The sequence below is a fragment of the Sceloporus occidentalis genome, unplaced genomic scaffold (genome assembly GCF_023333645.1).
Source record: "Sceloporus occidentalis isolate IW3139 unplaced genomic scaffold, rSceOcc1.0.p SCAF_39, whole genome shotgun sequence".
Taxonomy (NCBI): domain Eukaryota; kingdom Metazoa; phylum Chordata; class Lepidosauria; order Squamata; family Phrynosomatidae; genus Sceloporus; species Sceloporus occidentalis.
In genome coordinates, this window is record NW_028317019.1 from 563,375 (window position 1) to 575,142 (window position 11,768).

The following is an 11,768-nucleotide window of genomic DNA, read 5'->3' on the forward strand; positions in this document are numbered from 1 at the left end:
GTTTGGATTCATATAAATTTTGGGTACCAAGCGATCAAAAATCATGACCCCTGACTGACCCCATCACAGCCGCCATTATCCCAAAAGCGAGCTGACCACATAGCCAGACAAGCCTAGCAGGCCATGGCTAAAGCAGAAAGGTAGATTTAAACCTTTAAAACCAGTTCTGGGAGTTGCCATTGTCGCAGGCAACCTGAATGAGGACAAAGGAAGTTTGCCTCACCTATTGATGGTATTAAGTACCCAGCCATCTACATAGTAGTCTTCTCCCAAAGAAGTGGCAGACCCTTTTGTGTATCCATTGTTTAACTTTAGTCTTAGTCAATAGATAGCCATGAAGACCTTTGTTCCGCAGGTAGCTATAGCCTGAGGATACGTTTCGCAGTATAAATAAGACCCAGATTCCAGCCCTCCTTTGGGCTTTGTGAGCTACAGTTCCAAACCTCAACTCTGTCGAGCAATCGCTCCGGAGCTCTCTTGGGCACTGTGCCCTGCTGAAATCACTTGGGCAAGCCAAAGCCCACTGTCTCTTTCGGGCCTCTTGTTAGCTTAGCCCGCTGGAACTTAGCTCCTAGCCATCGCGGTTGCCGCTTGCTTTCTGTTCCCTTCTGCCGTGTTCACTTACCAACATCCCTCACATCTGTCGCTTGGAGAAGACTCCTTAGGTAAATATTTCAACGGTGCCTCTATCCCTTCTCCTTTACCCCCAACTCTTCCCCTCCCTTGCTTTAGCATTGAATGTGCGTGTGCGTGTGTCATCCCTTTTTGGTTGTGTGGCTTTAATAAATGTTTATATTTTATTTGCAACTCATTGACATTGCAGTCTCTGTTTCTTGGGGTTGGACTATATGACCTCTGGTATACACATAGGGATCCAATCTGCTGCGTGCGTTGTTAGGACACGCCTCTTGTAAATTTGAGCTAATTAAATTCCCCTGATTCGATCCTTCCTAACACTTGCGTCCATTGTTCTGTGTCCTTTGTTCTAGAGCAGCAGAAAGCAAGCTTGCTCCATACTCAGTATCTCTTCAAATACTTGAACAGGGCTGTCATATCCACTCTTAACCTTCTCTTCTCCAAGCTAAACGTACCCAGCTCCCTAAGTCATTCCTCAGAGAGCATGGTTTCCAGACCATTCACCATTTTGGTTTCCTTCCTCTGGACATGCTCCAGTTTCTCAACTTCTGTTTGAATTGTGGTGCCCAGAACTGGACACAGGATCATTGCAAGTGAGCTCTGACCAAAACAGAATAGAGTGGAACTATTACTTCCCTTGATCTTGACACTATACTCCTATTGATACAGCCTAGGATCACATTGGCCTTTTTAGCTGCTGCATCACACTGTTGACACATGTTCAACCTGTGCTCTACTACCATTCCTAGTTCCCTTTCACAAGTAATTTAATTGTCATAACAACTTCCTGTGGAATCTTGGAATTTCTAGTTTTAGTGAGGCACTATTGTTCTCCTCTTTGTAAGGATTCTCAATATCCAATCCTAAACTGCCAATTCTGGAATTTTGTGGTAAGGAGCCATGGAGATTAATGCTTTTTGCCCCTAAATGGTCCTCAGCCCTTTCCTGAGCAAGTTTCCTGGCTTTTGTGACCCCTCTTCCAGCCTTTTGAGACTGTGGAGAGGCTTCATGGGAAAAAGGCCTCCCTTGGCCCTGCAATGGATCAGAGAGGGCCCAACAGTGGCAAAATGGCCTCCACTTCCACAAAGAGATGCTGTGGGATATTGAGGGGCAAAACATTATACCATATTTTTAGGCAACACAATTTGGGGTTTCCCCTGAGATCCCCTGGGGTCCAATGTGACCACCCCACTTCCGAACAGTAGTCCATCTCTGTCTTAGAGATGCCTTAAGGTTGTTTTAAGGCTCATCCCTCACATTTGACCCTCACTAATATCAGAAACCAGGTCCCAGACTCCTTGTTCTGCCTTTCCTAATGCATTAGTTGTATAGTGATTGTCTTGCCTTTCTCAAGAAATGAGCCTCAAAGTGTCCCTTTTGTGCATCACACTCTGTGGGTGTGTGTCTGTGATAGAGAGATGGAGGCAATGTGAAAAACAGAAAGGCAGGGAAGAGATGCTGAAGGTCAAATGGTAAAGCAGTGCAGATGGGCAAGAGGCAGGGTTGGAGAGCGGAGGGAGAAAAGGAAGGGGATCAGGCCTCTGGGATCCAGGAGGGGAAGGCAGGAGCAAAGCCAGGATCGCCTAGCTTGAAAAACACACAAAGCATCACAAGAAGTAATTTGTATTGTAGCAATAAGGGTAAACAACAATCCATAAAATGAAATCCTAAACCTGGCAGGTAAAAATTGTCCCAAATAACTTTGAGAAATATAGACTTAAAATAGTGGCTTTGGCACGGTTGCTTAGAAAGTTGTATCCTAATCGAGTATCTCCCAAGCTGAGTTATATAACATTTCAAGCAGAATACAAGCTGCACATGGCGTGTTTATAGTGTTTATAGTGGCAACCCACTCATTAACTTCAAACTTCTAAAATGATTCATATAAAACAGAACAGTCAAATGGATATAGTGCAGAAAACACCGTATACAGTCCTATTAATTCCAAAATGGAAGTTGTATAAAAATGTAATAGCCTGACTCTGGGTCATAATTATTTCAAGATATTACATGGGTGTTTCTACATCTGTTCAAAAAAAAATCTGCTACAAATAATCGCAGATGCACAATATCTGGCAACTTTAACAGTTACCTGCTCCTAATAATACAATTATTTGCAAGCTCTCCTCTCCAACTTCCATCAACTTCACCATCCCTTGTACACACAACTCTAATCCACACCAATCCACATGTGAGCTGTATACTGTATTGGTTGTGAGTCATCTCCTGGTGCCACACAGCATGAAGGGACCTCTGCAGTTACCTTCCATCATGCCTTGGTCTCTGACTCAGGACTTTATGGCAGTCTCACAGGATATAAAGCCACTTGCCAATCAAACTATTTCTCCACATGTTTAATAGAATATTTCTGCAATATTCCTTTTTCTGACTATCTGCTTCCAGTGATTCCCTTAAGTCCCCCTCCAATCTCTTCTTTGTTAACTCCTATAAATAAGGATACAATTGTTCCATGGATTTAGGGGCATAAGTAGTACGGTCATCCTTGGGTTACTAACAGAAACTCTCTTAATTTAATCTCTAATAAGGAGGGGTTAATGAGGGCTAAATCATGGGTAACACCCTCCTCCCTTAACGCTGATTTTCAGTCTTATCTGTCACTGTGCTTCTTTACAGAAAAATATTTGAGTCATGAGAGAATCCACACAGGAAAGAAGTCACATAAATGCCAGCATTGTGGGAGACATTTTGCTTACAAGTCAATCCTTGTCATGCATCGAAGGGTCCATACAGGAGAGAAGCCATACAAATGCCAGCATTGTGGGAAATGTTTTTCTCAGAAGTCACACCTAGTGGTACATCAAAGAGTCCACACAGGAGAGAAGCCATACAAATGCCAGCATTGTGGGAAATGTTTTTCTATGAAGTCAGTCCTAGTGACACATCAGAGAGTCCACACAGGAGAGAAGCCATACAAATGCCAGCATTGTGGGAAATGTCTTTCTCAGAAGTCAGACCTAGTGACACATCAGAGAGTCCACACTGGAGAGAAGCCATACAAATGCCAGCATTGTGGGAAATGTTTTTCTCAGAAGTCAGACCTAGTGAAACATCAAAGAGTCCCCACTGGAGAGAAGCCATACAAATGCCAGCATTGTGGCAAATGTTTTTCTCGCAAGTCATTCCTAGTGACACATCAGAGAGTCCACACAGGAGAGAAGCCATACAAATGCCAGCATTGTGAGAAATGTTTTACTTCTAAGTCACACCAAGTGAGACATCAAAGAGTCCACACTGGAGAGAAGCCATACAAATGCCAGCATTGTGGGAAATGTTTTTCTATGAAGTCAGTCCTAGTGATACATCAGAGAGTCCACACAGGAGAGAAGCCATACAAATGCCAGCATTGTGGGAAATGTTTTTCTCAGAAGTCACACCTAGTGGTACATCAAAGAGTCCACACAGGAGAGAAGCCATACAAATGCCAGCATTGTGGGAAATGTTTTTCTATGAAGTCAGTCCTAGTGACACATCAGAGAGTCCACACAGGAGAGAAGCCATACAAATGCCAGCATTGTGGGAAATGTCTTTCTCAGAAGTCAGACCTAGTGACACATCAGAGAGTCCACACTGGAGAGAAGCCATACAAATGCCAGCATTGTGGGAAATGTTTTTCTCAGAAGTCAGACCTAGTGAAACATCAAAGAGTCCCCACTGGAGAGAAGCCATACAAATGCCAGCATTGTGGCAAATGTTTTTCTCGCAAGTCATTCCTAGTGACACATCAGAGAGTCCACACAGGAGAGAAGCCATACAAATGCCAGCATTGTGAGAAATGTTTTACTTCTAAGTCACACCAAGTGAGACATCAAAGAATCCACACTGGAGAGAAGCCATAAAAATGCCAGCAGTGAACTAACATTATTTTTGTCAATAAGGAATACAAAAAATATATTTGCAGTCCTGCTGTGCTAAGAAAAGGCCCTTGTGATTTTGTTTTTCTGTCCATATGTCTGTTTATGTTTTAAAATTGTATTTTGTTAGATTTAGGTTTTAATTGCTAATAGAATAGATAATTGTTTCAGGTTGTAACTTTGGCTGGGGATTGTGGTTCGTGGTATAAGTTAGCTAAATGGGGGGCTGGGATTTGTTGCAGTTGGTTAGAATAGTTTTGGGAAAGATAGCGTTTGGAATTTGTGGGATGTTGGCTGAAGAAAGTGGAGGCTGATATTAACAGGAAGGTGGCTAGTTTCTGGGAATGGCAAAGGGGGGCTTGTTACCTGTGGGGCATAGACTGTGGGAATTGAAGGTGGGGGCTAGGTTTTAAGAGGGTGGAGTTTTAGGTTTGGGGGTTTTAATGTATTGTTTGGATTGGAGTGGGCAGTTCTGACGTAAACGCTGAATTTCTGACTATGTGTTCTCAATAAAATTCTTTGTTGTTTCAACAGACTGGACTCATTGGTGTACAGAAGTTCTGCATTTGCCCAAAATTTACCCTTTCTTCTCTCCTCAGCCATCATCTCCATTCCCAGCTATAAGAACAGCAGAGGCAAACACACATACATTTATATATATGTATATATGTGTGTTTGTGTGTGTGTGTGTGTGTATTATATCTACATACATACAGTATACATAGACTTTATTTCCAATGCAGAGCCTTCCTTTCTTGCCTTTTCTGGGCTCCATTGTGGCCTCTTCGAAGTGTCCTCAAAATAAGGAAGGAAGGGGAGGTCGCTGAACCCCCGGCACACTCCTTCCCTTCCCTCAAAGGCCGCCAATGGAATAAACAGCAGGAGCAGTAAAGCCCTGGTGATCCCTGCGCATGATCAGAAGGGGTCTTTGGATGTATGTGCGCATGCACAGTCTCAGCCCTAAAGCCATTGCTGCCCTCACACTCTGTTCTGAGGGAAGGAAGGATGGAAATGGGGGGAAAACGTTGTTCGTTCAGAGGAATGGCTGGAATATCTTCTGGGGGGGGGCTTGGGGATTATAAGAAGAAGGAATCCCCTCTTCTCCCCCCAACCAAAACGCAGGGGGCCTGCCAGGTCTCCTCTCCCTCTTTCCTTCCCTGCCCCCTCCTCGGGGGATTCCTTGGGGCCCTGGTACTTGGGGGTTATCATGAGAAGAGAGGGCAGGGGGGACCATTGGAGAGAGGCATGACCATGGAGGGGGTCCAAAGATAAAAAGGGCTTTGAGGAGCCCCCTCCATCCTGGAAAGTGGGGCAGAGGAGAGTCCCTCCTTTCTGATGCCTCATTTGACGAAGATTTTTGTGCCAAATAAAGAGCACCACACAGCATAGGCTTCAATAGCATTGGAAACAACATTATTTGGGGGGGGGGGGTTTCTCTGGGGTCTTGGGGGGAGGAGGGGGAAATCTGGGACCTGACTCAGGCACTCCCCCCCCAGAACCCATTATTAGAGCCTTCCACAGCTCACTGTGATGCTTTAAATGACCATTTTGCAAATAAAATCTCTCAGATAAGAGCCAACTTGGATGCTGACATTATTGCTGATGCTATAGGTGAGGTGTCCAGTGACTCTGTGAATGGGATCATCCTGGATCAATTTAAATCTGTGAGTACTGAAGACATGGACAAGCTCCTTGGAAGTGTGAAGAAGACAACTTGCCCTCTCAACCCTTGCCCTTCATGGCTAGTCATCCAAGGAGGAGATGCACTTAGGACTCACCTGAGATATATCATAGATGCATCTCAGAGGGAGGGCTATTTTCCATCTTCCATAAATGAAGCGGTGGTACAGCCGCTTCTGAAAAAGCCCTCCCTAAATCCCTTGGACATGAACAAATACAGACCGGTCTCCCATCTTCCATTTCTAAACAAGGTGATTGAGAAAGCTGTTGCTCTTCAACTCCACGTGGTCTTGGATGAAACAGATTATCTAGACCCATTTCAAATTGGCTTCAGGATGGGATACGGAGTCAAGACTGTTATGGTCGCCTTAGTAGATTATCTCCACTTGAGTATGGACAGGGGAAGTGCAACCCTGCTGGTGCTTTTGGATCTCTCAGGGTCCTTCGATACCATCAACCATGGCATCTTTCTTGAACGTCTGAAGGAATTGGGGACGAGGAGGCAATGCATTGCAGTGGTTCTGGTCCTATCTCTTGGGCAGATTCTAGATGGAGATTCTTGGGGATGGTTGGTCCTCTAAGAGGGAGCTTAAATCTGATGTTCCTTAGGACACCATCCTCTCCCCAATGCTGTTTAACATAAACATGAAGCTGCTGGGAGAGATCATCTGGAGACATGGCATTGGGTGTTATCAGTATGCTGAGGAATCCCAGATATATCTCTCCATGTCCCGGACTTCAGTGTCAACTAAGAAAGGCATCTCCCCTCTGAATGAATGTCTTGAAGAATTAATGGGCTGGGTGAGAAAAAAACAGAATGAAGCTGAATCCAGATAAGACAGAGCTGCGTAATGCTGGAGATCCTAATCCAGGTATGGAGGTTTGACACGTGTGATCCATCTGTATAAGGGGTCACACTTTCCCTAAAGGACTATGTTAGTAGTTTGGGGGATGCTCCTGGATCCATCACTCCAGATGTCAGCTCAGATACATGTGACGGCGAGGAGTGCCTATTATCTCCTTCAGTTGATATGCTAACTGCACCCAGTCCTGGAAGCTGAAGACCTAAAAACTATAGTTCTGATCTTAATTTTATTTCATTATATTTATCAATTATTTCTATTAACTGATTTTCTGAATATATCTGCTCACCTTTTTCCTCAAATAATTTTTCAAAATATGTAATGAAAGTATTTTTAATTTTCCCTTGTTCCGTTATGATTGTGTTATTTTGTTTAATTTTAGTTATCATTTTCTTTTCTCTCTCATTCTTTAATCTATTAGCCATCCGTCGGCTTATTTTATTAGCATTCTCAAATTGATTTTGCTTTGATCTTCTTAAATTTATAGCTATTTCCTCTGTCATTTTTTTCTCTAATTGTTCTTTCAATAGTTTTATTTCATTCATTATTTTTATCCCCTTTTGTTTGTTGTAGTTTTTGTTCTCTAATTTTAAATTCATTCCTAATTTTTTCCTCTTTCTGCTTTTCTCATTTTTTATTTCCATTGTTCTTTGTATAAATAGTTCCCTTACAAATGCCTTACTAGTATCCCATACAACCTTCATTTTTACCTCCTTTCCACTGTTTCCTTTGAAAAACATCTTTAACTCTCTCTTTACCTTATTTACAAATTGTTCGTCATCTAGGATATCCTCTTTCATTCTCCATCCTATATTTTTGTCCCAATTTATATTTAATTCCAGCTCTATCATATTATGATCCGACATCGTCCTTGGCCAAATTTCAATTTTTTTCTCTTTAGTAACCAGTTGCTTCGTCACGAAAAACATATCCAACCTTGAGAAGGATTTATGTGCATCTGAATAGAAGGTATACCCTCCTTTGTTCCCATTACAATGTGACCAAACATCTAACAAATTAAATTCCTCTTTTAAAACAAAAAACCTCTTGGTAATTTTCCTTGTGTTTTCTTAATTACTTTTTTCTGGGATTTCCTGTCCCAAATTGGATTTAGAACTCCATTGAAATCTCCTGTCAAGATTAATTTGTCATTATCAACTTCTCTCACAACCTCTGCCAAATTTCTATAAAAGGTTTCCTTCTTCTCTAATGGCCCATAAACATTAATCAGTACATATTTAACATTATCTATCAAAATCTCCACACACAAGAATCTACCGTCTTTATCTTTCTTCAGTAGCTTTGCTGCATACCTTTTATTCACAAAGATTGCAACTCCCCTCTTCCTTTTATTTACTGTGGCACAAAATAATGTCCCCAATTTACTATTTCTCAAATATTTTATATCTCCATCTTTTATTTTTGTTTCCTGTAAACACAATCAATCAAAATGATTCTTCCCTAGATACTGCATTACATGCTTTCTCTTTCTCTCTTGGCTTATTCCTTTTACATTCCACGAAACTATTTTAAGCCCCATTTTCCTTTTAGAGAGGTTCTTATGTCTTTTATGTAGACTTTCCTATCTCTCCTGAGTAACCCTCTTCTGAGCTTTTGTTTCCCAAATTGTCAGTATTTACCTCCTTAATCCCTAGATTATCTCTCCTTCCTTGCCCTTTTCTCTGGGTCTTTTCTTCTCTTTGTCTATTTACACTTTCTCCTTCCTTCTTGTCCCTTTCTTTATTTCTTTCTTCTTGCTCTCTGTTACCTCTGCTTAATCTCTCATAAAAGGCTTTTGCTTGTTCTATTGTACTTATCCTATATCTCCTCTGATGGTAATGAAAGATCACTCTTTCTATCATATCCCATCTGTACAGTATCTCATTCTTATTGCAAAAGAATATTGTTAGGAATTTATATTCCTGTCTCTTTCTAATTATTTGCAATGGTAAATCCTTATAAATTTCCACTATTCTATCTTCCACAATCAATTTTTTCTCATATTTACAATATTTGCTCTCTCATCCTTGAGCTTGTAAAACATACCGTAATGTCTCTGTCCAATTTCCTTTCCTTTGCTATCTTTGAGCTAAGTCTAAATATCTTATCAATCTGTGCCTCCATCAAATCCTCCTCAATATCCACATATTTTGCCAGCATAGGTATAATTTTGTCATATATTTGTTTGTCTTGTTCTTTACTTTCCCTAATTTTAATTGCCCTTTCCCTATATCTGATCTGCTGCAGAAGATTACTCTGTTGTTCCCTTAATTGAGCCTTTTCCAATTCTTCTGTTTTTTTTCCAGACTTTCCGTTCTTTCTAATACTTCCTCCACCTCCACTTTCACTCCTGATATCTCTTTAGCTAAGTTGTCTATTTTTCCCCCTAATCCATCTAGAGGAAAGGAGATTAAATGATGGTCAGAAAGTGGAAAGTCAGGTGCCAGGTAGTCAGAAATGGCGCAGTTTGCAGCAAGAACCAGGTCAAGACAGTGACCAAGAGAATGAGTTGAAGAGTTGGAGTGTGGTTGGAGGCCAAAAGAAGCCAGGAGAGAGTTAAAGTGAGATGTTGTCGGGTTATTGGAATCATCAACGTGGATATTAAAGTCACCTAGGATCAAAGTGGGGACTGAATCTGAAAGAAAGAATGTCAGCCATGATTCGAAGTCTGAGAGGAACTGGGTGGCAGAACCAGGAGGGCGATAGATAACTGCAACACGGAGCTGTAGAGGAGAAAAGAGTCTAATAGGATGAAACTCAAAAGAAGAGGAATGATAGCTGGTGGGGAAGATAGAACTTGAAACTGTTAGATAGCAAGATACCAACCCCTCCTCCTCGACCCTCAGGGCGGCTTGTGTGGGTGAAGGAGAGACCACCAAAAGAAAGGGCAGCGGAGGTTGTAGTATCATGGGCTGGGAGCCAGGTTTCTGTGAGAACGGGGAGGTTAAAGGATTTAGAGAGAAAAAGGTCATGAATTGCTGTTGCTTTAGGGGCAGCAGAGCGGCAGTTCCAGAGGGAACAGAGGAAGGGAAGCAGGGAGACAGGGAGAGGCCGAATGGGGATCAAGTTAGGAGAAATGTAGGGAGCCATGGGAAAGATAGGATTCACTGCCCAGTGATTAACGGGGAAAGGTGTGACACAACGGCAAGGATGACCCTAGCAAAAACAGCAAGGATGACCCTAGCAAAAACAGCAAGGATGACCCTAGCAAAAGAATGGAGACAAAGGAAAGTTCTTGAAGTAGAGGAAGGCTGTTAGGACTATTTGATGCATTGGAAGCAGATAAACTCACAAGGATCTTACAGAAACAAAACAAAACTAAAATGTATAGATTGATAGAAGACTGGGATAAAGTGCTGGACTATATCAAAAAAGAAAGGAAGACTGAAGGGCAAACAATGTTTAAAGAGAAAACAAAGACGCAGCAAAGAACATACACTTTGGAAGTCTTTTAGTTTGTTTGTTGTGGAATCTGAGGTTGGATGTATGGTGAGTTTGGATGTAATTTAGTATGTTTTACAAGTTTTGTCGCTTGTGAATATTTGTATTTCTCAAGTCTTTTAATTGTATCTGTGTTATTGTTGTTGGTCCCATAGGTTTTTTTTTTCCCCTTTTACCAATAAAGTTTTAAAAAGTACAGAATCCTGAAATCTAGAAAGCATATCCAGGAGAAGGTTTTTTTGGCCACACTGCAAACAACAACCTCCAAACCCCACAAAACAGTGATACCTTTCTCCTGTTTGATGTTTAACACTTTTTCCCAATGAAGAACCCAGTTGAGCTTCAAAAGCTTGTTTTATCTATTTTGTGCATTTTGGCTGGCCACTAAAGGTATCCCTGTTTTGTGGATTGTGGGTGTGATTGTGGTTTGCTGTATGGTCCAGCCAGCATGGCAACCTCTGGATATGATCCCTAGAGTAGGAATCCCTCTTCGTCTCATGGCTGTTTGGGGCTTTTCTCCCTCCCTCCTCTCTGCCCCATAAAAGTCAAGGGGGGACTCGACTCACCTTTGCAAAGGTCTATTACAAGGGGCTAGGATTCAGAGACATAGGTTCAATTTGCATTACAGAAATAGTGCACTTCAACACTGCTTTAACTACCATGGCTCAATTCTATGGAGATCTGGGATCTGTAGTTTTGTGAGCTATGTAGCCTCTCTCAGGGAGCTCTGGTGTGAAAACAGACTACAAATCCCAGAATCCCATAGCACTGAGAAATGGCAGTTAAAGCGATGTTGAACTGCATGAATTCTGCAGTGCAGATTCAACCATAAGCCATGTTATTCAGGAATATCAGTATCCTAAGGGATCTTGTAGCACCTTTGTTACTAACTGAGTGAAAAAAGTTGTAGCATATGCTTTTGTAGACTTGCGTCTGGAGTTTTGTGGAAGAGAGTCATGGCAACCCTAGTAGCCAGAACCTTCTTTTGTCTTCCATTTTGGGAGAGGAGAGAGGGAGGCCGAATGGAGAGCTCCCTGGGAAAGAAGCCATGTCTCTCCAGGCTGAGAGGCCAGAGACCTAGGAGCAGGGCCTCTGCGGTTGGGGAGGAGTCGGTGTCTGAAGCATTGGACCTTCTGGGACCTTCCTTTTGTGCCCATGGAATACAACTGCTTCTTCCCACCAAGAACCCAAAATAGTCCTCTCCGAAATCCCTTTCTGGGAGCATTGGTGAACTGCCCTGGGCCCTACTACGTTGCAAGAAATAAAAATACACATT

General features: G+C 42.2%; 1 protein-coding gene across 1 annotated transcript; it reads left to right on the forward strand.

Annotated features, from left to right (window-relative positions):
• Positions 1–3,285: 3,285 nt before the first annotated feature.
• LOC149290376 (uncharacterized) lies at positions 3,286–4,997 on the forward strand. Its single transcript, XM_089489223.1, has one exon. The coding sequence runs from the start codon at positions 3,366–3,368 to the stop codon at positions 4,491–4,493; it is 1,128 nt and encodes a 375-aa protein (XP_089345349.1). The 5' UTR covers positions 3,286–3,365; the 3' UTR covers positions 4,494–4,997.
• The last annotated feature ends 6,771 nt before the right edge of the window (positions 4,998–11,768 follow it).

Bases quoted from the DNA above. Each gene is read 5' to 3' on its own strand.
- LOC149290376 (XM_089489223.1), top strand. From the start codon at position 3,366: ATGCATCGAAGGGTCCATACAGGAGAGAAGCCATACAAATGCCAGCAT.